Genomic DNA, 25,958 nt, shown 5'->3' on the forward strand with positions numbered 1-25,958 from the left:
CCTAGATGGGACCGGCTCGTTGCAGAGAAACGAGCACAGGGCTCCCACTAATTCAGCGTAATGGTGAGTTGTATTTTTATGCACTTTATATTTGTTTTTATGCCAGTCGTATCATTTTCTTTCGTCGTATTTATCCCCCACACCCTGAAGGCCGGTCAGTGAAAACATGTCTTACATGAAACCGGTCCGTGGCGCAAAAAAGGTTGGGGACCACTGTATTAAATCATACGATTATTAAAACAGAACCACCTTTGTTGAGTAAAATATATGTGAATATTATTTTCATACATAATGTTATTTCTCACAATATAGCATACATCAACATACATCAGGTCTGAATATGTCCCTCCTACCTGGGAAAATAACTGATAAAGTAGCAGTCTCCTTATAAAACACCAGCGATTGTCCAACCAATGAGAATTTGGTCGGATGAGAACTTAACGACCAAACAATTGACCAGCCAACCAGAAGGTGTCAGCCCTAGCAGTCAGAAACACCTTTTCCAGCATAACAGATTCCATTCTTCTCAGATATGAGTATTGCATTGAGGTGAGGTGCAAAATGAACAAACATAAGCCTGAATGAGACAAATAACCATTCATGCACACTGAGTAGGGGAGCAGTGAACACGTCGTTGTTGAAAGTTGAATCCTTAGAACACCTTAAAACCTTTTAAGAGACTTGACAAACTGATTTCTGCTTACAGTTAGATACAAACTCCAAAACAAACTTCTTGAGTTATTTGTCTTTTATTTTAATTGTAAAATGAAAAGCTAATGTTAAAGGACATGCAGAAATCAACAAAGAGCCCAAACCAATGTTTGGACTGGCTTCAAGATACTGAGGTATAGAATAAAGAAGCAGGGAAACAGTATCCTCCAGTTGTGCTCTGTTCAACACAAAATGCAGATTACATATCGTACGTAGTCATTACATTAATTAAATATTACCATATTACATCAGTTGATAATTTTACATTCCAGTGGGCTTTTGGTGGAACATTGTTTGTGTCTGATATATTAACTGTCACATGATTAAACAAAGATATCAGCGAAAGTAAGGACACCATCAACCACAGCAGTTGGCTTAAAATACAACTGATAGATACACATGGAGAAAAAGCATGCAAGTGGTTAAAACACTGTACAACTCCCTCTGTTGATCTGTTTGTTGAGGTAAAAACTTCCTGTTCACTTCCTCATTGTGAGGGCAAGAAACTCCTTCCTGGTCTTGGGATCATCATGAAAGCTTCCCAGCATGACACTTGTAACAGTACTGGCGTTCATCTTCTGCACACCTCTCATTACCATGCACATGTGGCTGAAATACACAAAGGAGGTTGTTTAAATTTCTATAAAGTGCATTTATGGTTTACACAGTGGCCATATAATAGTCTCCTACACCAGCTTGTGTGTTAATAGTAGTTCTGTAGTTGCATTTCCACATTTCTCAGACACATGTTACAAATAAATCCACAGTGTTCAAATTAAACTACAATATAGACATGCTACATAGATATGTGTGAAACCTTTAAATTAAATGTAGTTCATTAGTTAATGATGTGTGGCATGTTTGGTGCAAATAACATAATAAACATGTTTGACATTGTATGTAGCACTTTCAGAGCAGCTATGATACATTAAAAGCAAGTACATTAAAAAGACAAGTTCCAGTAAATTATTATCCAACACATTTAATGTCTTCTATTGACAAACAAAAGCTGAATACTCACACAGCCTCAATCACCACTGCTACTCCAGCAGGCTCCAACGCCTCAGAGATGGCTGAAGCAATCTGTTTGGTTAGACGTTCCTGAACTGTGGAGAAAGTAACATATTGATGCAGGAATATAAAGACATTAAAAAGTAACAAAATAACACAACTGAAGAAATTATAGTTGGATATAACAGTTGTTTTTACCTTGAAGTCTCCTGCTGTAGATCTCAACAATTCTGCAAGAAAATGATAAGAATGATACAGACGCCTACGGGTGTTTGAATGTGTGCATGTCTGTGTGTTTGTGTGTGTGTGTTTAATCACCTACCTTGCAAGCTTGCTGAGGCCAACTACTTTCTTGTTTGGGAGGTATGCTATATGAGCCTGAAACATATAAGAAAGTACTTCATTATCTTCATCGTCCTGTATGTTAAAATACAGTGTATGTTAATAAATATTGCTTATTACTCATATGAAATGTATTAAGATTAGCTGTTGTGTGATGTAGAACACAAAAATGAAATATTAGGAATAGATAAATACGACTTTTTCAGGACTCTGAATAACTTTGTAATTAAATTACCTTGCCAAAGAAGGGCACCAGGTGATGTTCACAGAGAGAGAACAAATCAATGTCCTTCACAATCACCATCTCATCATGGTTTTCATCAAAGATTGCATCGTTCAAGATATCTGTGAGAAGATTAAATGTTAGTTCTGTATTTGTACTGGAGCAAAGGTTGAAATGACAGTCGATGCTGCATCAGTTAGGATCTAGAATTTATCATATGATCATTTAAGGGACCAGACCAACGCGCCTTCAACTATGATATGAGACAGTCAGTACTCTTATTGAAATGTGTTTCTTTAAATATGCAGATGTAGAATATACTGTAATGTCAATGGATCTAATAATAAAATCAAGTTAAGCACTACTGAAAGCTCAATATCTTTCAACAAGATTAAGGAGAAAGTCCATCCTCACCTTGGGTTGTTTCTTTGTAGCCTTTGGTTAGGAACTGCATGGCTTTGGCTGCACGTAGTGGTGTGCGTAGAAGTCCCTCCCGGTCGACGTCCTCTCCAAGCTCACTCAGTACGGTGCTATAAGCTTTCTCAATGTTACACAGCCTGTCTGCATCTGCAGAGTCCTTGGAGTCCTTCTCCTTTTTGCATAAATCATTATGTTTAGACTCAATGCACATGTTCAGATACTCAGCAACTACTCCGTCCATCTCTGAAGCATGGTGGTTCTCCATTCTGGTTATTAACTCTACTTTCAGTGCAAGATACAGCAGAATACAATGAAACAGGCCCAGTGGTACGCTGTTGGCTCAGTGGTATAAGAAAGGACCTCCCCTGGTTGTTATACCCTGATGTGGGGCCCTTAGGCTACAGCATCAAAGGAGCCTCAAGACACTCATGCAGGAAAAATCAATTTGAAATCCTCTTGAGATCAACACCATGGAGTAGCATTTGACTGATCCTGTGACATAAGTTTAAATACGTTTATAATAAGTTTGATCGATTAAAAGACTCTACAGTACCTTCTCTTGGTTTGTATTCACTTAACTTCAAACCAAAAACCCAATTAGTCCCCTTTTTTGCAGTCAAAATAAGTGATTTTTACATGTATTACATTTAACTTACACTTTTCAATTCACATAACTTATTAGTCGTGGCAACATGGTGAAGGTGAGTGTGCTTTCCCAGTCATGTTTAATGCTATATAATGTTATACAACACTGCTATTTTAACTCAACTCAGTGCTACATGGACATTTTAGGAGCAATGTTTGCCAAATTTCTGTAATAACATGAATCTAGATGATTATTTCTCGCCACTATCCTCGGGCCGGGCCGGGCCGGGCCGGGCCGGGCCGGGCCCTTGATCAAGCATTTGTGTTTTTTTTAATTTTATCATTACTTTATTAGCCTAATTGGGTGGGGAGAAAGCTATGGCATAATCAGAAATATTATATATTTTTTTTAGCAAAGTAGGCCTTGATGCATTTTAAGTTTTTTATGACGAAATGTAGAGCTTAGAGAGATGGACATAATTCAAGTTTATGTGACAATTTCTCTTTATTATTTCACTTATTTAGGCTTGAATTACTGGGTAAAGTACAACTAAACACAGCAAAAAACAATTCTAGGAAGCATAAGAGTTAATGCGTTAAACTTCCTAGAAACTCGAAAGGAACATAACCATGAATAACACAAACCATGTAAATCTTTGGAAAATTAGTATGGAGATTGAACTCTTGTCTTATGCTCAAAACCGATATTATAAGGACAATGGAGTGAGAAATTATGTATGTTGACAGACACCCTTTGTTCCATTTGCTACTCAGCAAAGAGATTTTAAAATGTTTCCCCTCAAAAATTGTTCAACCGTTAAAAACCACATACCATATGTTGAGCTAGCATTAGGGCCGGGCAATATCACCTGAATTCTCTATTACAATAGTCACATTTACCTTGGTAACAATTAACAAAATTATATTTATTTAAACGCACCAGTGCATAAGATTCTCATCCACATAACAAACCTCATTAATTCTTTTAATGAACACTTGAACAATGAAATCACAGATTATGTCACTAAAATGTGCTGCTGTTTGAAAGATTATAGTGTAAAAATAAAGTATCCACACTATGTGACTAAAAAACTATTTATTGTATTTTCTGTAACGTTTATGTAATTCCATATTTTTCTTCCTTTCCTATTTCCCTGTTATTCTTATTGTTTCTGACAACTTTAAACATTTTACCAAGCAGCCTTCCTGTTGCACAGTGCTGGGATGTATGATTTCCCACTGCTGGACTGCTGACATTAATTTTTACTAACTGCCATTCAACTTTATTTCATTGCTTCATGTTGCTACCCTTGGAATTATGTCCCTCCTAATGGAGACTTGCATTTTACTTGCATTGTAGGCACAGGCCACAGAAAATCTGATATCACTTTTATTTGAATAGTGATTGTTCCTCACATTCAATACTAGTCCTCTGTGACCTCAAATTAGAGCCTGTAATGTTAAATCACAAGATCTGTCAAATACAAACTACTGTAACTACTCCATGGCATTTAATGCAAGGGGGATTTGAAATTGAATTCTCCTGCCTGGGTGTCTTGAGGCTCCTTTGATGCTGTAGCCTGAGGGGCCCACATCAGGGTATAAAAACCAGGGGAGGTCCTTTCTGAGACCTCTGAGCCAACAGCGTACCACTGGGCCTGTTTCATTGTATTCTGCTATATCTTGCACTGAAAGTAGAGTTAATAACCAGAATGGAGAACCACCATGCTTCAGAGATGAACGGAGTAGTTGCTGAGTATCTGAACATGTGCATTGAGTCTAAACATAATGATTTATGCAAAAAGGAGAAGGACTCCAAGGACTCTGCAGATGCAGACAGGCTGTGTAACATTGAGAAAGCTTATAGCACCGTACTGAGTGAGCTTGGAGAGGACGTCGACCGGGAGGGACTTCTACGCACACCACTACGTGCAGCCAAAGCCATGCAGTTCCTAACCAAAGGCTACAAAGAAACAACCCAAGGTGAGGATGGACTTTCTCCTTAATCTTGTTGAAAGATATTGAGCTTTCAGTAGTGCTTAACTTGATTTTATTAATATATCCATTGACATTACAGTATATTCTACATCTGCATATTTAAAGAAACACATTTCAATAAGAGTACTGACTGTCTCATATCATAGTTGAAGGCGCGTTGGTCTGGTCCCTTAAATGATCATATGATAAATTCTAGATCCTAACTGATGCAGCATCGACTGTCATTTCAACCTTTGCCCCAGTACAAATACAGAACTAACATTTAATCTTCTCACAGATATCTTGAACGATGCAATCTTTGATGAAAACCATGAAGAGATGGTGATTGTGAAGGACATTGATTTGTTCTCTCTCTGTGAACATCACCTGGTGCCCTTCTTTGGCAAGGTAATTTAATTACAAAGTTATTCAGAGTCCTGAAAAAGTCGTATTTATCTATTCCCAATATTTCTTTTTGTGTTCTACATCACACAACAGCTAATCTTAATACATTTCATATGAGTAATAAGCAATATTCATTAACATACACTGTATTTTAACATACAGGACGATGAAGATAATGAAGTACTTTCTTATATGTTTCAGGCTCATATAGCATACCTCCCAAACAAGAAAGTGGTTGGCCTTAGCAAGCTTGCAAGGTAGGTGATTAAACACACACACACAAACACACAGACATGCACACATTCAAACACCTGTAGGCGTCTGTATCATTCTTATCATTTTCTTGCAGAATTGTTGAGATCTACAGCAGGAGACTTCAAGGTAAAAACAACTGTTATATCCAACTATAATTTCTTCAGTTGTGGTATTTTGTTACTTTTTAATGTCTTTATATTCCTGCATCAATATGTTACTTTCTCCACAGTTCAGGAACGTCTAACCAAACAGATTGCTTCAGCCATCTCTGAGGCGTTGGAGCCTGCTGGAGTAGCAGTGGTGATTGAGGCTGTGTGAGTATTCAGCTTTTGTTTGTCAATAGTAGACATTAAATGTGTTGTATAATAATTTTCTGGAACTTGTCTTTTTAATGTACTTGCTTTTAATGTATCATAGCTGCTCTGAAAGTGCTACATACAATGTCAAACATGTTTATTATGTTATTTGCACCAAACATGCCACACATCATTAACTAATGAACTACATTTAATTTAAAGGTTTCATACATATCTATGTAGCATGTCTATATTGTAGTTCAATTTGAACACTGTGGATTTATTTGTAACATGTGTCTGAGAAATGTGGAAATGCAACTACAGAACTACTATTAACACACAAGCTGGTGTAGGAGACTATTATATGGCCACTGTGTAAACCATAAATGCACTTTATAGAAATTTAAACAACCTCCTTTGTGTATTTCAGCCACATGTGCATGGTAATGAGAGGTGTGCAGAAGATGAACGCCAGTACTGTTACAAGTGTCATGCTGGGAAGCTTTCATGATGATCCCAAGACCAGGAAGGAGTTTCTTGCCCTCACAATGAGGAAGTGAACTGGAAGTTTTTACCTCAACAAACAGATCAATAGAGGGAGTTGTACAGTGTTTTAACCACTTGCATGTTTTTTCTCCATGTGTATCTATCTGTTGTATTTTAAGCCAACTGCTGTGGTTGATGGTGTCCTTACTTGAGCTGATATCTTTGTTTAATCATGTGACAGTTAATATATCAGACACAAACAATGTTCCACCAAAAGCCCACTGGAATGTAAAATTATCAACTGATGTAATATGGTAATATTTAATTAATGTAATGACTACGTACGATATGTAATCTGCATTTTGTGTTGAACAGAGCACAACTGGAGGATACTGTTTCCCTGCTTCTTTATTCTATACCTCAGTATCTTGAAGCCAGTCCAAACATTGGTTTGGGCTCTTTGTTGATTTCTGCATGTCCTTTAACACTAGCTTTTCATTTTACAATTAAAATAAAAGACAAATAACTCAAGAAGTTTGTTTTGGAGTTTGTATCTCACTGAAAGCAGAAAGCAGTTTGTCCAGTCTATTAAAAGATTTTAAGGTGTTCTAAGGCTTCAACTTTCAACGACGACGTGTTCACCGCTCTGAAACTGGATCATATTTTAAGGAGAGAATATTGTCAAATTTTCCCTCTAATGACCTCTGTCATCCTCAACTCCTCTAACTGCTAATGCTGTTGTAATTACCGAACCGAACAGGGCTCAGCAGCCTCCCAGTGAACACAACCTCAGAGACAGACAGAGGACACAGAGACAGCGGTACAGAGATGATTTACAGAGTTTCCGGATGGACTTGTTGCTAAAAGAAGTTAACTGGGGGGATGTAACACACAGAGCTATAAGCTACCATGACAAGTCCCTTTCTAGCTGCCTGCTTTTACAGGAAATACGTAAACATGCGGAAGCAAATAGCTCTCTGATTTCCGTTTCACCTGGACTATAATGTAATCCGCACAAAAGATGTAGAGACAAGGAAAATAAACACTTAGCAGAACACAGTTCAACTCAGGTTGACCAAGTGCACTGGTGCATAAAATATACAAATATGCAAATCACACAAAAATCACAGAAAAATAAAGTACTTTCAAAATATAAATAAATAAAGATAAGAAAGATAAGAAAAGAAAACTGTGCAGAAGATGGGAGTGCATTAATGCAATACTGTATATACAGGGTGGGTATAAGAGTCAATGTCAGCGGGGGGTCCGGGCCTTGTTAATGAGGCCAGCTGCAGACGGAAAGAAACTGTTTTTGTAGCGTGAGGTTTTGGTCCTAATGGACCACAGCCTCCTGCCAGAGGGAAGTATTTCAAAGAGTTTGTGGCCAGGGTGCGAGGGGTCAGCCACAATCTTGCCTGCACGCCTCAGGGTCCTAGAGGCATACAGGTCCTGGAGGGATGGCAGATTGTAGCCGATCACCTTCTCAGCAGATCGAATGATACGCTGCAGTCTGCACTTGTTCTTGGCAGTGGCAGCAGCGTACCAGATGGTGACGGAAGAGGTGAGGATGGACTCAATGATGGCGGTGTAGAAGTGCACCATCATCGTCTTTGGCAGGTTGAACTTCCCCAGCTGCCGCAGGCAGTACATCCTCTGCTGGGCGTTTCCTTTTTTTGTTTGTCTTTCTTCTCAATAATACTTGGACAGAGAAAACTGGATCACTAATATATGTCAATATGTCATCTGCGTAGAGAGAAATGTTGTGTTCTATTTGACCATAGTCTTTTATGCCTTTTAATACCATCATTCTGTCTGATTAATGCAGCTAGAGGTTCTATATTTATAGCAAAAAGCAAAGGGCTGAGGCAGTCACCCTGTCGAACCCCCCTCTCAAGATAGAAAAAATCTGAACAGCATCCATTCACTCTAACACGTGATTTTGGGTTTGTATATATAATTAGTATCCAGTGTACAAATGTGGGGTGGAACCCCATAACAGTCAGTGTTTTATATAAAATTTGCTAATTCACTGTGTCAAAAGCTTTCTGAGCATCAAAACTAATAAGCATAGAGTTTTGCATATTTTTCTTGGCACATGTTGTGATGTTTAATGTTCTTCTTATGTTATTAGCTCCTTGTCGGCCAGGGATGAAGCCTGTCTGGTTTGGATAAGAGTTTCGATTCTCTGCCCGAGCCCAAGCCCGAACTTGACCTGACATTTCTCACCACTATCCTCGGGCCGGGCTGGGTGGGGTCCTTGATCAAGCATTTGTGTTTTTTTTTTTTTTTTTTATCATTACTTTATTAGCCTAATTCGGTGGGGAGAAAGCTATGGCATAATCAGAAATATTATATTTATTTTTTAGCAAAGTAGGCCTAAGTAACAAATGTGTACAAAGTTGCACAAGTTAGGCTACAAAGTTACAAAATGCAACACGTGTCATGCGCAGCGTCTCCTCCACTCGCACGCATCACACCGGGCCGGGCCTGCCTGCTGATCGATTCCATTATGAATAAACAAACAACGCAGTTTACATGCTTCGTCCTTGTTGCATTATTCATTAAAATGATTCTAAACAGATTTCTGTAGTTCAAACAACTCGGAATTGTAGTTGAGAACGTCAGTTATTACGGCCCACGCACTGAAAAATTGTCGGGTTTAAATCGGGCTCGGCTCATAATTACAGTTAATGTGTCGGGCCGGGCCAGGCTCGGACACAACGTGCACGGGCTCGGGTAGGGTTGGGCTTGATTTTCGAGGGCCCGATCGAAGCTCTAGTCTGGATTAATCAATTTTGTTATAATTTTTTTGCATTCTTTTCGCCAGGATATAGGTAAGCAGCTTTTGGTCGTCACATAGCAAACTAATGGGTCAGTACCCTTCACAAAATGTCGGGTCCTTACCCTCTTTATGGATCACTGATATAATAGCTTCCAACCATGTATATAATTTAGCTTTAAATATATATTATATATATATATATGTTATGCCCTCATCATCATGGGAAATTCTTTGTTACTGCAACAATATAAAAAAAATATTAGAAACAAAATGAAATGAACACTTTTAAATATATTTTTTACATGTTAGTTTATTAAAAACTTTGTCAATATAAGTTCCATGGTGTCTTTAGCCATGTCCAATGTCTATTTCTTGTCCTTTAACCATGGTCTGGGAGGATGGAAGTGATGTCTTAAGGAAGTCAATAACCGTATCTTAGGTTTTGGAGACGTTTAGTCTCAGAAAGTGATCATCACACCACTGTGCAAAACCACTGAACACAGGCACGTGTAATGACACAAATCCATGAAGCAGACTGACAACAACTGTGTCAACTGTAAATTTAAGAAGTCATTAGTGTAGAGGATGAGCAGTAGACAGGACTTTCTCTCACTGGTGAGAGTCTCTGCTTGGTTAACACCATGCAAGTAATAAATTAGACATAATTAAGGTAGCATCAATGTAACATTGGGTACAGTATGTGATAATAGTATCTCCTCCTGGTTTATGACTGTGTGCAGATTTTGTGCTTTTAATTGTTTCCTTTTTTATTCCCTACCACCAGGTGTGGCATTGCCATTGATAATTTATTCATGCATCATTAGTCAAGGCAGCATTGTGACAATCAGCAAGCCTGACTTATGCCTTCATAGCTATACCTTTAAAGATTATTCTGTACTTATTTAATTAGGAATGTTCATGGCGACTAATTTCCCTGTTGGAAATTTAAATTCAGAATAGTCAACTAATCTAAAAGGTAAAACAAATGTGAAAATTGAGCACAATATTTTTAATATTCTATTACATACAACATTTGATAAGGTTAATCATCAACAGAGAAAATAGCTGCTCCCTGTAGTGGCGTGTGTCTGTATAACATTTTATTTGCACCAGATAACCGGAGCTGTACAATTAACATAAATGAAATGAATAACAATTTAACTGACTAGTATTTCTCTAACCGACTATTGAGGGTTTAAACAACTAGTTGACTAATTTCACACATCCCTATTTACAATGTGAATAAAACTACTCATTACCTCATCATTAAACTAGTGATGTCACCAAGGCTATGTAGAGGCACTCACAAAGAGTCATGTGGTACCAGGACAAATTCTTCATAATACTGGAATGATTTTAGATTTAAAAAGGTCCAGTGTGTGCGATTTAGTGAGGGTGAAGCAGAAACTACGGTGGCTGCAAAATGCCCAACGACAGTAAAAAACACATTTCTTAAAATGTTTTTCAATAATTAAAACATGGAAGTATGAAGTATAGAATAAATAGGAACTATACAACCAAAGTAACCCTTAAGTTCATTCACTATAAATTTGGTTATGGCCCTGGGTTCATCTTGATGTATAACAACAAGTCTGCAGCATTCTCCTGAAGCACAAGACAGTCAGCAGGCTGAGTATCGGTGTTGTGTTGGATTAAACGTTCAAGTGTAACTTAGAATGTGAACCCGGGGCTCTGGAGTCGAAGTGCTCTGTACATTCATCCGCCAGTCTGACCTCCACACCTAGATATCAAACTACTCCCTGTATCAGAACTAAATGTTGTCATTAAATGTAAATTAAAGGCTAACTGTGGAATAGTCTCTCAATATATTTCAGCCATCTGCTGAATCTTATTAAACTTTATTTCACTGCCCCATGTAGACAAAGGCTTCAAAAGCGTGTAAAAGCTTGCATGTGAGTGGTGATTGTTCCAGTCACTCAACACTAGTCTTCAGTGACCTCTCATCTGAGCATGGGACTTCTAGGTATTTAAACTCAAATCACAGGATCAGTCAAATGCTGCTGCATGGCATTTGATACAAGGGAATTTGAAATTGATTTGTGTGGTGAACTTCTCAGAATGAAAAGTCTACTAAAGAGCGGAAACTGAACAATTATTCACATGCAATTATCTCCTGCATGAGTGTCTTGAGGCTCCTGTGATGCTGTAGCCTGAGGGCCCCACATCAGGGTATAATAACCAGGGGAGGTCCTTTCTTATACCACTGAGCCAACAGCGTACCACTGGGCCTGTTTCATTGTATTCTGCTGTATCTTGCACTGAAAGTAGAGTTAATAGCCAGAATGGAGAACCACCATGCTTCAGAGATGAACGGAGTAGTTGCTGAGTATCTGAACATGTGCATTGAGTCTAAACATAATGATTTATGCAAAAAGGAGAAGGACTCCAAGGACTCTGCAGATGCAGACAGGCTGTGTAACATTGAGAAAGCTTATAGCACCGTACTGAGTGAGCTTGGAGAGGACGTCGACCGGGAGGGACTTCTACGCACACCACTACGTGCAGCCAAAGCCATGCAGTTCCTAACCAAAGGCTACAAAGAAACAACCCAAGGTGAGGATGGACTTTCTCCTTAATCTTGTTGAAAGATATTGAGCTTTCAGTAGTGCTTAACTTGATTTTATTATTATATCCATTGACATTACAGTATATTCTACATCTGCATATTTAAAGAAACACATTTCAATAAGAGTACTGACTGTCTCATATCATAGTTGAAGGCGCGTTGGTCTGGTCCCTTAAATGATCATATGATAAATTCTAGATCCTAACTGATGCAGCATCGACTGTCATTTCAACCTTTGCTCCAGTACAAATACAGAACTAACATTTAATCTTCTCACAGATATCTTGAACGATGCAATCTTTGATGAAAACCATGATGAGATGGTGATTGTGAAGGACATTGATTTGTTCTCTCTCTGTGAACATCACCTGGTGCCCTTCTTTGGCAAGGTAATTTAATTACAAAGTTATTCAGAGTCCTGAAAAAGTCGTATTTATCTATTCCTAATATTTCATTTTTGTGTTCTACATCACACAACAGCTAATCTTAATACATTTCATATGAGTAATAAGCAATATTCATTAACATACACTGTATTTTAACATACAGGACGATGAAGATAATGAAGTACTTTCTTATATGTTTCAGGCTCATATAGCATACCTCCCAAACAAGAAAGTGGTTGGCCTTAGCAAGCTTGCAAGGTAGGTGATTAAACACACACACACAAACACACAGACATGCACACATTCAAACACCCGTAGGCGTCTGTATCATTCTTATCATTTTCTTGCAGAATTGTTGAGATCTACAGCAGGAGACTTCAAGGTAAAAACAACTGTTATATCCAACTATAATTTCTTCAGTTGTGTTATTTTGTTACTTTTTAATGTCTTTATATTCCTGCATCAATATGTTACTTTCTCCACAGTTCAGGAACGTCTAACCAAACAGATTGCTTCAGCCATCTCTGAGGCGTTGGAGCCTGCTGGAGTAGCAGTGGTGATTGAGGCTGTGTGAGTATTCAGCTTTTGTTTGTCAATAGAAGACATTAAATGTGTTGGATAATAATTTACTGGAACTTGTCTTTTTAATGTACTTGCTTTTAATGTATCATAGCTGCTCTGAAAGTGCTACATACAATGTCAAACATGTTTATTATGTTATTTGCACCAAACATGCCACACATCATTAACTAATGAACTACATTTAATTTAAAGGTTTCATACATATCTATGTAGCATGTCTATATTGTAGTTTAATTTGAACACTGTGGATTTATTTGTAACATGTGTCTGAGAAATGTGGAAATGCAACTACAGAACTACTATTAACACACAAGCTGGTGTAGGAGACTATTATATGGCCACTGTGTAAACCATAAATGCACTTTATAGAAATTTAAACAACCTCCTTTGTGTATTTCAGCCACATGTGCATGGTAATGAGAGGTGTGCAGAAGATGAACGCCAGTACTGTTACAAGTGTCATGCTGGGAAGCTTTCATGATGATCCCAAGACCAGGAAGGAGTTTCTTGCCCTCACAATGAGGAAGTGAACAGGAAGTTTTTACCTCAACAAACAGATCAATAGAGGGAGTTGTACAGTGTTTTAACCACTTGCATGTTTTTTCTCCATGTGTATCTATCAGTTGTATTTTTAGTAAACCGCTGTTGTTGATGGTGTCCTGCTCTGTGAGGCAGCTGAAATATACAAAAATCACTTGAATGTGAAATTAATACTTGAAGGTAATATTTAATTAATGTAGTGGCTACGAGGGGATGTTATGAGAATAAAGATGAAGCTGACTTTTATTTTTTTGTCTATTCTTGTTTTTTTTAATATTAACAAAACTGTTGTTATTGTATGAGCCTTTTGTTGTATCATACAATAACAGCATATGATCCTATACTAACCTCAGCGTTATTATTTTAAGCGCGTTTCATAAAGGCAAGTAGAAGTGTTGAAGTAGTGTTTAACATCTTACAGCTATATTTAATTTTTTTAATCCTGAGAGGCGTGAATGTGTATCGGCACACGTCAGGTCCCTCTTACTGCCTGTCACAATGCTGCCATGACTAATGATGCACAACACAATACAACCAAACCTGCTCACAACCATAAACTAGGTGTAGCTAATCCTAATTCAAAATAACCAAATAATTGATTTATAAGCCACTTTGTGGCTTATTACTTGTGACTGTCACCAGACACACTAGTGGGGGCTGTAGGGAGACGAGGCCCAGGATACTTAAATAAAGCTTTTACACCCAGTTTCATTCTTTTAGGACTGTAGCTTTAAAGAATGGTCAATAACACAAACAGAAATAAAATACATGCATATATACCTTATGTGGAGCTTGTTAGAAAATACTTTTAATATACTTGTAGTACATATAATATTGGTAAAATGTAAAAGTACTGTAGATTGTGAATATCTTCTGATTAATTTGTTGCAAAGTTGTTCAAATCTAAATATACAGTTTGATTAGTTATTAGTTACAGTCCAGTGATTACAGCAGTTTAATATGTATAAAACAGTTCTCCAGCCTTGCACGCTCTCTAAGTCTGTGGAGAAACCTGTTTTCTCTCAAACCTTTAAACTTGCATAAGATATAATCATTAACTGTATTACTGTAAATTGATTTGTTTGCAGTGCATTGAAATTATAACAGCCAGTGGTTGACAGTAAGTACATTTGAATATTTCTATTTTCTGCTTCTATACAACTACAATTCAGAGGGAAATACTGTACTTTTTACTCCACTACATTTATCCAACAACTTATTTTGAAATGGGCCATTCTGCATAATGAGTACTTCTACTTTTGGTACTTGTAAGTATATTTTGCTCCTAATTTGTTTGTACCCTTTCTAAACAAAAAAACCCACTGCGTGTGTGCGTGTGCATGGAGACATCAAGACTTTTTTAGAAACTAAATTGTCCAGGGCATAAGAACATCTTGATTGGAAGAGATGGTCTTTCTGAACTCCACAACCTCCAACTGCTGTTCATCATTTAAAAAAAAAAAAAAAAAAATGTTTGTGCATAAACAATTACTCTTCATACACTAATGTAAATATGTTTATTTCAGACATGAATATACAGTATATATACTTATGTATATATTTATATGGACATACAATGCACAGACAGTTAGTGCAGACTATGAAGGTAAAGAGGTTCACAGATCAGTTAACCAAGGCAGGACAGAAAGGGGAAAACTTAAGGGCAACACACATGCACTGTGTCATGTCATTTGATGTCCGTAGTACACGGCGCACATGCAGACAGAAGTAGTCAAGGTAGAGTAGCCAGGATGTGCCAGTATGATACATTTTCTTCAGCGCCAACACTGGGATTTGCTATACGTTTTTTTTTAACATGCATCATATACCATCAGTGTGTGGTGCCCTTAACAGTAAATTATTAGTGGAGTGCAAATAATAAATGTAAGGTCTCATCTCCTGAAAAAACGTGCTGCAGACCAAATGTAGACATGCTAGGAGCTCATATTAGTCAGGTATATAATAGAACTATTCACGACTTTTATGGAAAAATAATATTCTCATATCAACAATACTTATAAATGCAGGACATATGGCAATATATAAATACATATATATTTAAGTAAATTCCAGTGGAGCTTTTCACAGCTCAGATCCAGTTATGTTTGCTGGTCTGTCCTCATACGTGAGGTCGAACTGATGTTTGTCAGTCTGAAGGCCAGGGTTTGTGGGGGCTGGTGGGGCTCATCGGCTGGGCCTTCGGACTCCCCTGAATGACACAATGTGAAGAACAAGGTGGACTTAATTATATTTAAAGAACAAATAATTGTATCTTTTTAATAGTTTGATGAGTTTAGAGCCATTAAAATCAAGCAAAACACCACTCGGACATCACTGAATGGAACAACATATTAAGCACAGTTGTTTCTTTATAACTATTATTGGTATGTTAATTGAATTATATTTACTTTATAATTTTGGATTCATTTAATGGCAATGTTTTTGCTATTATGTCCTCCATCAGAATACACAGGAACTTGTTAACACCTATAGGGGGCAGCATTGCACCTTCAGTCAGTTCTGCCCACACCCAAACCGAAGCTTGGTGCTGCTGTGGAACTGATCCTGCCCACTTTAAATACAAGAGACATTGCTCACTGTACAGTTATGTTGTTGAATGTGACCTGCACAGACTTCAGCCTGCTTCCATGCCATTTCTCAGCAGATTTTAAAGCTGGTGGCTTTCAGACCTCTCAGCTTGTGACACCAAAATTACTTTGTAGTGTTTTTGTAAACTCCAAATGTTTTTGTTTATTCTTTCTTTGCAGGCTGTTAAACATGATGAAAACAGAGCCAAGTCTGCATTAAAGGTGACTTTGCTATAAGGGAGGTCTACTTGAGACTGGTTTTTGTCTTTGTTTTAAGCCAAATTGTATTCATAACTGTCATAATTCACATGTGACTACCCACAAAAGAGGAGGTGGGTGGGAGGGTAGACTCACCACAGCAGGCTGGGTCTTGGCATAGTTCATATGGGCGTAGAGCAGCACAGCTGTGTCGTTGTGAGACGCCTCCAGTGCGATTGACAGAGCATTGCTGCCATCCTACAGACAGAAAGAGTAAAAGTGAGTTCATTGACCCTTTTTAACTAGAACAGAGGGCTTTACAATTTGACATGGACCAGGTAATCGTCATTATACACAGTTGCTCCTTTTTCCAACTGTTTCAATATGCTCTGTACTACAAGACTATACCCCTGTGTGGATGCTTTACATCACTCTTGTGATGGATGTTGGGGCAACTCGTCCAGTCAAGTCACTGTCATGCATCCTTGATTGGCTAGTAAGCGACCTGAACATTCATCCGCCCGGCATCTGAAGTATTTCTTTGTTTTCGTAATTGTACTGTCCCTGCTATTACATCAAATATGTCACTAAGGTTCTTCACAAAAGTATAACAAAAACACCATTTGGTAACTCGGTTTAGAGTCACATTTTCATTACTGTGAATACATTGTTTTTATTTTTCCACTGTACAATGTCCCACTCAGTCCATATCTTAGTCACAAGTTTAAAAAAATAAACTACTCCTTTATCTACTAGAACTTTATCGAAAAGGGTTGTTCGGACTAAGGCGCAGATATAATTAGACAGTATTAAGCTAATTCCCAGAGCATACTACACCCTTAAACCTCTAGTTAAAGTGAAAATCTGACCAGCAGCCCTGTACATATAACTGTCTTACAATCATGGTTTGTCATGCTGTTCTGTGTGTTCACAGGACAGGAGAGGTGGGGGCTTTTCCAAATGTTTTTCCATCCCCCCCACCCGGTCCATCCCTTGGTCCAGCTGTGCTGCACTGAAACACAATCCAGGAGCTGCCTGCACTGAATGGCCAACTCATTCTGGCACAGATGTGAATGCTCAAATATCTGTCTGCCTGGCCTCTCTTCAAGCATCCAGACCAATCCTCTGTAAAATCACTTTAAAACACACGGCTGTGCGGATTAACCCCAAAAAAAAGCGGAGTGAGAAATGTCACAAGCAGCGATGAGAAAAGTTCAGAAAAGTTTTGTTTCAGGTTCAGATTGTTGAGAAAAGTAAATGTTCCTGCTGAAATTTGGTAGGGGATATAAATAAATGTGTTGGCAAAATGGTCAGTCTTGTATAGTCTAGAAGTAATCACTGATTGACTTTTCCCACCTATGAACAGTTACTGCTGACTTGTGTATGGGTCATGTTGTGAGGTATGCAGAGGACTCATGCAAGAGCCTGCAGGGCATTGTGTCTGAAATCTGCAAGTCTGCGGTTTTGAACAGAGAAGTTGTGGCTTTTTAATTCATCCCCCGGGGGCTTGTGAGTAGCCCAGTGATTGTGTTTCCTGTAAAAAGCACTGATTTCAGTACAAGGCAGATGAAACTAATCTGATCGTGACTCTTAAGCTCTCAGCCTGTCTTGCTAATGAAGAAAACCCACGAATGAAGAGAAGGATTAAAAAAAAAAAAAAAAGGTGACAAGGAGAGGAAACTGCATGGACCGATTTCCCATGAGGAGCCGTTTCCTGAGCAGAGATTAAGCTGAATCCCAGACGAGAAAGCGTTCAGATGTTTTCAGCATTCAGAGATCCGACAGCTGGCTTGATCTGTAAGCTCAGGGGTAAGTTACTGAAAGTTTCCCTCAGCTGAATAAATGCCTTACATTATCAACAATGGATATGTCGCAACCAGGCTGCTCCAGGAGCAGTTTGACGATCTCAGCACGGCCATGTTCACTAGCACACATCAGAGCCGTGGATCCCTCGTCGTCCTGCACGTTGACGTCGGCGCCACACTCCAGTAGTGCCCGCACCATCTCCTGCCGACCGTGGCTAACAGCTAGCATCAACGCTGTCTGGCCCGCCTGCAAAGGTAAAGAATCAGAAATGTAATTTCTTCCGAAGAGAATAAGAGAACACATTGATGAGAACATTTATAGATTTACATAAATACCTCCTCACAACACTGACTTACTGATACAAATCCTATTGTTATGCTATCTGAAGTAATGTGAATGAGGAAATTGTTGACTTTAACTAAAGATTAACTATAAAAAAGGTAAAGTTTGTGCAAGTTAGCTAAGCACACACTGAAACTGTTGTAACTTAAGCGCACTTTCACTTATCAAGCAACAATATTTTTTTACTTAACCTACATTTTACTTGTCTGATAGGATGCTATTCATTGTGAAGGGACCTAGCATAGCAGCCAGGCACCACCCACTGAGCTACAGAGCTTTTAAAAATGTGCCCAGCAGCACTACAGAAAACAGCCTCAGCTTTACACAGATGTATTCTGATGGCATGCAAGTGAGAGGCAATCAAATTTGTTTTTGATTCACATGGAAACAGAAGCTTGGAGCTGTTTACTACTCAACCTCACAAGAGGAGTGGAGATCGCTTCCAGCGCTTGTGGCCAAACACTGTCTACTCTTTGTCTGTCGGTGTGAACGCAGGCCTCATTTACACCTGGGCTGTAATCAAAATCATACATCGCTTGTTTATACAGTCACAACTCCCTGAATAAGAGACAGACTCAGTGGTTGGGTGGTGAATTGAGTATTAGACACTAAGCAGTATCATTGTATATCATCACTGTCAGGTCCCACAGTGGTCATTTTTGCATGTACAAAATTGGATGGTTTGCAACGGGACACTACTACTAAAAAGAAAAAAAAACAATTGTGGATAAATTTAGGCATTTAGAATTTGAACCCTCCAATGAAATGTGGCTGGCGGACCAGTTCAAGGAAAGCAATGCCACAGACACACAGACATTCATTTTTATTTCACAGAGGGAAAAAAAAACTTTCTTCAGTACTTGTAGGTTTTACTGGGCAGCTCGAGTTAGCTGACCTTTCAACTCGATGGGCAGATTTTTTTTCTTAAGAATGTGATCACATTGTACAGATTACATTTACACCTGGCTGAGATCCGATCACACTTCTGGAGGTGGTCTGATTGCATCCAAACAATGCATTCAGGTGCATTTACACCTTGTATTAACATGTGTTTTTCCCTATCTAGACAGGATATCCAGATAAAAAGTATGAATTCTCTAGAGTAGTGTCATGATACCAGAGTTTGCTTTAAATTTCAAAATGTCATTCAGCACATAACTCCACAGTCCAAAAGCTTAAATTAAAACACAGCAGAGAATAGTATGACTTAAATTCCTGACTCTAAATTTGCATTGCGTGCCTCTTGTTGTTACCCACAGCAACAATAACAAGCGCCAGTAATTGGATTTATAGCCAGTGATGCTATAAATTCAGAGTCCTATGACTTGGCAGTGTGAGTCTGTCAGGCGCTGTGTCCAAACACGCACGCACACACACACACTACACAACCTGATTAGATCAAGCAAAGAGATAAAACCACTCAAAAGTCAATAGATTCTCACGAATGACCTGGAAGGCTACACATTTTGTTAACCCAATCTAACCTATAACCAATTATTCATCTAGCTGTGAATGTAATGCTTCATTACAACACAGGAAATGCCCTTAACACCCCCCCCCATTCATTCATTCATTCATTCATTCATTCATTCATTCATTCATTCATTCATTCATTCATTCATAACTAGTTTTTGTTTTAACTACTCTAACAAGTAAAGTCATATATTGAACTTCTTTGACTTAAACTGTTAACATTCAAACACAAAAACATTTGACACACACACAAAACCAGCAGGGAAAACCCCAAGTTTAGATTAAACGGTTTCCAGTGTAACGCTATTATCAGATCAAATTAGTGACTCGTTCACCTCACTGTAATATGGCTGTAACGTGTAGTGGTTTTATATCCACGTTAACAGTTTAATGCGTCCAATCAGATTTAATTCCTTGAACAAAGTCAGCTGAGCCAGGATTGACTCTCTAATTATAAAATGCTTCTGGCTGATGGAGCTGACTACAGATTCACAGTAGCTCTTTGTGTTCGTTTTATTGACAGATGTTGGTCAATCACATTTCTCAGGTGATCATTTTTTTCTTTGTGTATTAACTTAAGTTATTGTGAGAATTTTTTTTTTTTTAAAGAAAGACCTACATACCAGAAATGATACACGTGACAAGAATGAGTGCAGGACTGTAGGAAATATGGATAGACTTACAGAAAGTGCCTACAAGCAGTACTTCAGGAGTAAATAACACGAGTGCTGTTTCTGGCACAAGATCTCTGTGAACTGTGATGAACCGATTCAGACTTGCCTGGCTGGCCTTGGCGTTAACGTTGCCCTGACCGAAGAGCTTCTTGACCACAGCCATGTCATCCTCCTCCTTCACAGTAGAGAGAGCAGCCAGCATGATGGCCGTGTAGCCCGCCTTGTTCTGCTTATCAACACTGCACACACCTGTAGGAAGCACACGTTTTCATTACTGTGTATTTAAGCATATACACAAGTGCACAGATAATGTTTTCCACCCCAGCCTTTCTGTCTGCATAGGTGTCCGTTTGGGGGTCTATTCAGGCCTTAATGCAACAGTCCTGCAATAAATCCCTTCATGGAGGTTATAATGTTTCATTTTTGTTGAAACTGTTTTAGATTTTAGATTTCGAGATAGTTTCGATTTACTTTATGTAATGTTAGACTCACAAGCCAATCTTTAAATGCTTTGCTCGATTGATTGACTTTCTCCTAACTTTTGTTAAAACCTCTCCGTGTTACAAAGTTATTCGCTATATCTCCAGTTTGAATGAGGGGAAGAACGTTGTTTAAGGTAAGGCATGTCTTTGAAGTTGATGTTGCCCCCCAAGCAACTACTTTAGATTTAGAAATCTCCAGACGAGTGGTCGACACTGTGATCTCAAATCGTCTGGTATCGCTAACGTCAACCATGTTGTATTATTTTTTAGGTAATTTAACATAGTATTTCTATCACACCTTACACTTGACAAAAAATATATATTTAGCTATTTTTAGGTTAACACCACTTGAGCTGCAGTTGGACCCTTCGAAAATAATTGTTTGGATTACTAAGTGGATTATCGTTTTAGCCTGTACAGCAACATTCAATAGTGTAGTGTTGGTTATTCTCAGACGGTCACTGACCTGTATCCAGCAACAGCCCCACCACACCGAAGTTAGAGTGGGAGACACTGTAGTGGAGAGCCGTGTTGCCGTTGCCGTCGGTCATGTTGACTACGTGTTCCAGTAACACTGATGACACCTCAGAGAATGCCATCAGGTAGTCCGAGACCCGTGAAGGCTGAGCCATCTTGGCACTAGAGATGCGGAACCACTCGAGCTGGACAGTGTGGGTGCTGGAGAGCTAAAGGTGAGGGTGGGAAGCCATATATTATCTACAAGTATACTTTGTAAATGAGTGAGCAAAACAGCACCTGAAGCATATCTATCTCTGCATTAGATCATAATAAAGTTGTATTTTACTAGTGGTAGTTTCTCAGGAAGTTAAAAACACTTGTCTGGACAGTGTATTTTGGCAAAGTCAAACAGTATTAGTTTATAGCAGTCTGACATTCCATGTGAATGTCAAGGGAAGTCCGTAATAGCATCTGTTGTTAAACCCAACAATGATGCAGTTCCTGAGCCTTTTCTCAGTCTAGACTGCACTGTTATTGTTACATGACAAGCCTATTGTTTGTGATTAATTGCCAAAACTATCCCTAAACAATAAAATACAGTCCCACAGCTTTAAACATCTATAAGTAATTACAATTTTGCATTACTTCAATAATGAAGTTACAAAGTTAAATGTTAAACTCAGTAAAATAAAAGTGTTTTAAAGAAGCATGCAGGGACGCACCACTTCCTTACTCTTCAGTGTTTTGATGTCATCGTTCAGGTGGTTCTTCAAGATAAGGCAGGCTTCACGCATTTTTGAGCTCAGCTCAAATCTGTAACAACAATGTGTGAAGTTGACACAAAAACAAAAATACTATTTTCTGTACTGTATTTCAATTGTATGTGGATTTTACAACGTGTTTATGCAATGTATGTATATTTACACTTTTTCTTTGTCATGCAACATGATTCATTCACAGCACTACATTTTAATCAGGAAACTACATTAACACATCGTCTGTGAAGTCCAGAAACTGCATTAATCAATAAATCAACTTATGTTTAACTCATACAAAGTAATGACTTACTTCTCTTTCACAGCATCAGATGAATAATTTGTGGCTCTCAGGGTTTCCTCATCTGTGTCACTCTCGTCCAGGTTGACATTTCTTTCCTCTTCAGATGTTTCTTCCTCAAGAGCCGCCTCATCCTCCTCTGTGCTGTCCAAGCACTCGCCTTCTCCACTTTCTGCAGAAGAACTCCCATCTTCTTCCTCTTCTTCATCCTCCTCCTCTTCTTCTTCACTGGATGTAGATTCATACCTGGGAGACAAATATTTGCAACTTATGGAGTTCACATTTTAGGCACTAGGAAAAAGGCTTTTGTTTCTTACTTGTCAAATCTGTGACCTGCTCAAAGTGTTATTTTCAACCTGTCGACCATCTGCCGACATTACTTTATTTTTACTGTGGTAAAAAATAAAATTAAGTTTCATGTTACCCACCCTCCATTTAGGATGCCAACGAACTGCAGGCTCTTCTTGCCAGTGGTGCGATTCTCGCCTGAGTTACTCCCATCCTTCCTCTTCATGATTGATTTCAGCATACCTTTTACCATGAAGGAAGCAGATGGGTGAAACAACAGTTCAAACAAAGTACAGTATTATTATGTCCTTTTTCAGGGAAAATATTTCATATCAATTAGGTACTAGTGCCAACAAGCAAGCATATAATTCAGTATATTAGGTGTCCACCAAAAAATGTTAGTGTTAAGTTAATTAATATTTATTTAGTTTTAAATGATGCAGTTCTTTCAAACACATTCCTCGTTTCTCTTTAAATTACTACCAGATTACATATTAGGTAGACTTTCACTTCTTTGAAATGATTCATAAATTATGAACTTGTGTATAGTTTCTCCATTCTTTCCCAAACATAAACCCCCAGAATGCACTTGTTAATGATGAATGATTGTTATGTTTTTGCTCACAGGTTATTAAGAAAGACTTCTACACTTTGATACATTTTATGAAGAAAAAGATTCAAAAAGGAACCACCACATTTGTTAAACCTACAATGAAGTTAAAACTCAGTTCTCACCCGTCTTGGTGTTGCTGGGTGCAGTCTTTACTCCTTGTTCTTCCTCTTTCTTCTCTGCCATACTGACCACTTCGTCTGGTGAGACCTTGTAGTCAGCAATGGTCATTTGTCTTTTCTTTGGCACTTTCGGCTCCTCTACCTTTTCCTCAAACAAGTTCTCCCATTGGCACCCAGTGCTGACCACTGCAACAGGAGCTGGTTCTACTGTTTCCACTAAAGCATCAGTCTGGGTGCCTTGTTCAATCTGACCTGTTGTTAAACTCTCACCTACACATGCATCGCTCAACTCAGGACAGCACAAAACTGCAGCATGCTTTAAAGCAGGAGTCAATGTCTCTACCTGGACCTCCATTGTGTCTGGTTTTGCAAGAACCCCCTTCTCAAATGTAACTTTGGAGGTTTTCTCCTCCACTTGGGTTTTAAGGCTCACCAGGTCTTTGTCAGCCACACTGAGTCGGTCCTCTAGAGCCACAATGGACTCCTGTTGGAATTTAATGGTGTCCTGTAAGGTGTCGATCTCCCGCTGTGCCTCGCTCGTCAGCCCAAGTAGCGACTCCATAACCCAAACCTCAGCCTCTTCTGTCTCCACTTTGGCCTGTATTCCCTGCTCATGAACCAGAGTCGCCTCTGTTCCAGTGCCTTTCTCACAAACATTTACCCTGGTGTCCTCAGAAGCATCTTTCATACCCTGGCTGTAGTAGAAAACAACAGAATCCATTGGCATGCTGTCCCCAACAGCCACTGATTTCTTTTCAACAACCACTTTTTCTGGAGCTTTTACTAAAACCTTTGATAAAGGTTCTGTAGCTTTCTCTTCCCTCCCTTCAAATTTCTCAGTCAGCCTTTTCAGCTCACCAGATTTTCCAAGGCCTTTATGTCCAGGCGAGGTTGGTGCAACCAATCGACTGTGGATCGTTTGAAGGGTCTCTGTGGTTTGGGTAGAAGACTCTGTGGATGGTTGCCTCTGCTCGGCCATCTCCATGGCTACTTTCTTCTCCTGAAGGGCTAACAGGAGCATGTCTTTCTCTGCACGAAGCTTGGCCACTTCTTTCTCAAGTGCAGGGACACCCTTTACCCTCTCTTCCATCTCCTTCAGCTGTTTCAAGGCTGTAGCCATCTGCTCTCTAACTGTCTGCAGCTGGCTGGGTGGGATTGGAGTCATTGTGGTGCTAGCAGCTGGAGTGCTGAGCCCAGAGGTCTGAGGACTGGGTTTAGTCCAGCTCGTCTGCAGAGGCTGAGTAGAGGGAGAGGGTAAGAGCTGTTTGGGAGGATCTGCGAGCTGGAAGCGCCCACCATTCTGGTGCTGGTGGGTTTGCTCCTGTTGGAGCCGCCGGCTGGTTTCTAGAAGAGTCCGCTCAACTCTGGGGTTTCGTTGTGGTGGAGGGGGCGGCACTTTGGCTCCGGCAGACAGCGGAGAAGCAGTTAGTAGGGTCACAGGGGAAAGACAGAGCCCTTCACAGGGTGCTGACCCAAGGCGGTTGCGTGGTGGCGGTGGTGGAGGAGCTCTGCCATCCTCACTGGCCGGTGATGCCAGAGACTCTGTGGATGTCCAGCCACTGGTACGTCCCCCCACACTTGGACTCCTCTGGGAGAGTTTGACCCCTCGACCAGAGCGCCGGGAGCTGACCGGGGCTCGGCGGAGATTGTGCCCACTTTCTATCTCTTCTACATATTTGAGGAAGTCCAGATCCAGCTGGAAACCATACGGAGTCTGGACAGAGTATGAGCCAGGCTGGTCAGCCTCCTCCTGACTGGAGTAGATGAATGGAGAGCCCAGATCTGAAGAGAAAAAGACATGTAACTGGACAACTACATACTTAAAGATGGGAGAGTTTTTCACCAAAACAAAGTGTGCCCATATGTGGTGTCTAACAAACATGTTGATGTATTTATGATCTCAAAATAGTTGAAGTGCCTTTTTTATTTTTTTTTTTTTTTTATTGTTTACTTTATGTTGCCTTTGTTGGCACATTGCTGCGCTCCTTTTCTCTTTGCCACCAACTGTCAATCAGTGTAGTAGCGCTTCTATGTGCATCCTTGAGTATGCACAATGGACAATACAAAAAAAATGGCGACCAAATTCTAAAAAGACCTTAACACGACTAATGGCAACAAACTCCACAGGGTACCTTTAATTAATTCTGCATAAACAGACACATCTTAAACCTACTACAAGGAGTTTTTAACTGGTTATGAAACGGTCTAAATATAATACTGATGCCTTTTATATATCCTACATATCAAACATAAACAGAACATCAGCAAGAAG

The 25,958-nt window shown here is 39.2% G+C and overlaps 4 protein-coding genes across 5 annotated transcripts in view; 2 read left to right on the forward strand and 2 right to left on the reverse strand.

Annotated features, from left to right (window-relative positions):
* Nucleotides 1–730: 730 nt before the first annotated feature.
* On the reverse strand, nucleotides 731–3,051 carry LOC127350237 (GTP cyclohydrolase 1-like). The gene is made up of 6 exons (XM_051376652.1): nucleotides 2,702–3,051; nucleotides 2,300–2,409; nucleotides 2,045–2,100; nucleotides 1,921–1,952; nucleotides 1,733–1,817; nucleotides 731–1,320 (listed from the first exon to the last, which is right to left on the reverse strand). Exons 1-6 carry the CDS (start codon nucleotides 2,970–2,972, stop codon nucleotides 1,191–1,193), a joined length of 684 nt encoding a protein of 227 aa, XP_051232612.1. The 5' UTR covers nucleotides 2,973–3,051; the 3' UTR covers nucleotides 731–1,190.
* A 1,886-nt stretch (nucleotides 3,052–4,937) lies between these two features.
* On the forward strand, nucleotides 4,938–7,245 carry LOC127350729 (GTP cyclohydrolase 1-like). The gene is made up of 6 exons (XM_051377615.1): nucleotides 4,938–5,275; nucleotides 5,568–5,677; nucleotides 5,876–5,931; nucleotides 6,024–6,055; nucleotides 6,159–6,243; nucleotides 6,656–7,245. Exons 1-6 carry the CDS (start codon nucleotides 5,005–5,007, stop codon nucleotides 6,783–6,785), a joined length of 684 nt encoding a protein of 227 aa, XP_051233575.1. The 5' UTR covers nucleotides 4,938–5,004; the 3' UTR covers nucleotides 6,786–7,245.
* A 4,463-nt stretch (nucleotides 7,246–11,708) lies between these two features.
* On the forward strand, nucleotides 11,709–13,834 carry LOC127350727 (GTP cyclohydrolase 1-like). The gene is made up of 6 exons (XM_051377614.1): nucleotides 11,709–12,067; nucleotides 12,360–12,469; nucleotides 12,669–12,724; nucleotides 12,817–12,848; nucleotides 12,952–13,036; nucleotides 13,449–13,834. The coding sequence occupies exons 1-6, from the start codon at nucleotides 11,797–11,799 to the stop codon at nucleotides 13,576–13,578; spliced, it is 684 nt and encodes a 227-aa protein (XP_051233574.1). The 5' UTR covers nucleotides 11,709–11,796; the 3' UTR covers nucleotides 13,579–13,834.
* Nucleotides 13,835–15,091: 1,257 nt separating this feature from the next.
* kank3 (KN motif and ankyrin repeat domains 3) overlaps nucleotides 15,092–25,958 on the reverse strand; it is a 31,329-nt gene continuing 20,462 nt past the window's right edge. For both annotated transcript variants that reach the window (XM_051376904.1, XM_051376903.1), the window contains exons 4-12: nucleotides 23,690–25,468; nucleotides 23,095–23,197; nucleotides 22,679–22,912; nucleotides 22,333–22,423; nucleotides 21,618–21,837; nucleotides 20,776–20,918; nucleotides 18,226–18,426; nucleotides 16,531–16,632; nucleotides 15,092–15,797 (exon numbers count right to left, since the gene is read on the reverse strand). In XM_051376904.1, the coding sequence (XP_051232864.1) occupies nucleotides 15,735–15,797; nucleotides 16,531–16,632; nucleotides 18,226–18,426; nucleotides 20,776–20,918; nucleotides 21,618–21,837; nucleotides 22,333–22,423; nucleotides 22,679–22,912; nucleotides 23,095–23,197; nucleotides 23,690–25,468 (2,936 nt within the window). In that variant the 3' untranslated portion in view covers nucleotides 15,092–15,734. The remainder of the gene's footprint in view (nucleotides 15,798–16,530; nucleotides 16,633–18,225; nucleotides 18,427–20,775; nucleotides 20,919–21,617; nucleotides 21,838–22,332; nucleotides 22,424–22,678; nucleotides 22,913–23,094; nucleotides 23,198–23,689; nucleotides 25,469–25,958) is intronic.

The sequence above is a fragment of the Dicentrarchus labrax genome, unplaced genomic scaffold, assembly GCF_905237075.1.
Source record: "Dicentrarchus labrax unplaced genomic scaffold, dlabrax2021, whole genome shotgun sequence".
NCBI classification, from domain to species: domain Eukaryota; kingdom Metazoa; phylum Chordata; class Actinopteri; family Moronidae; genus Dicentrarchus; species Dicentrarchus labrax.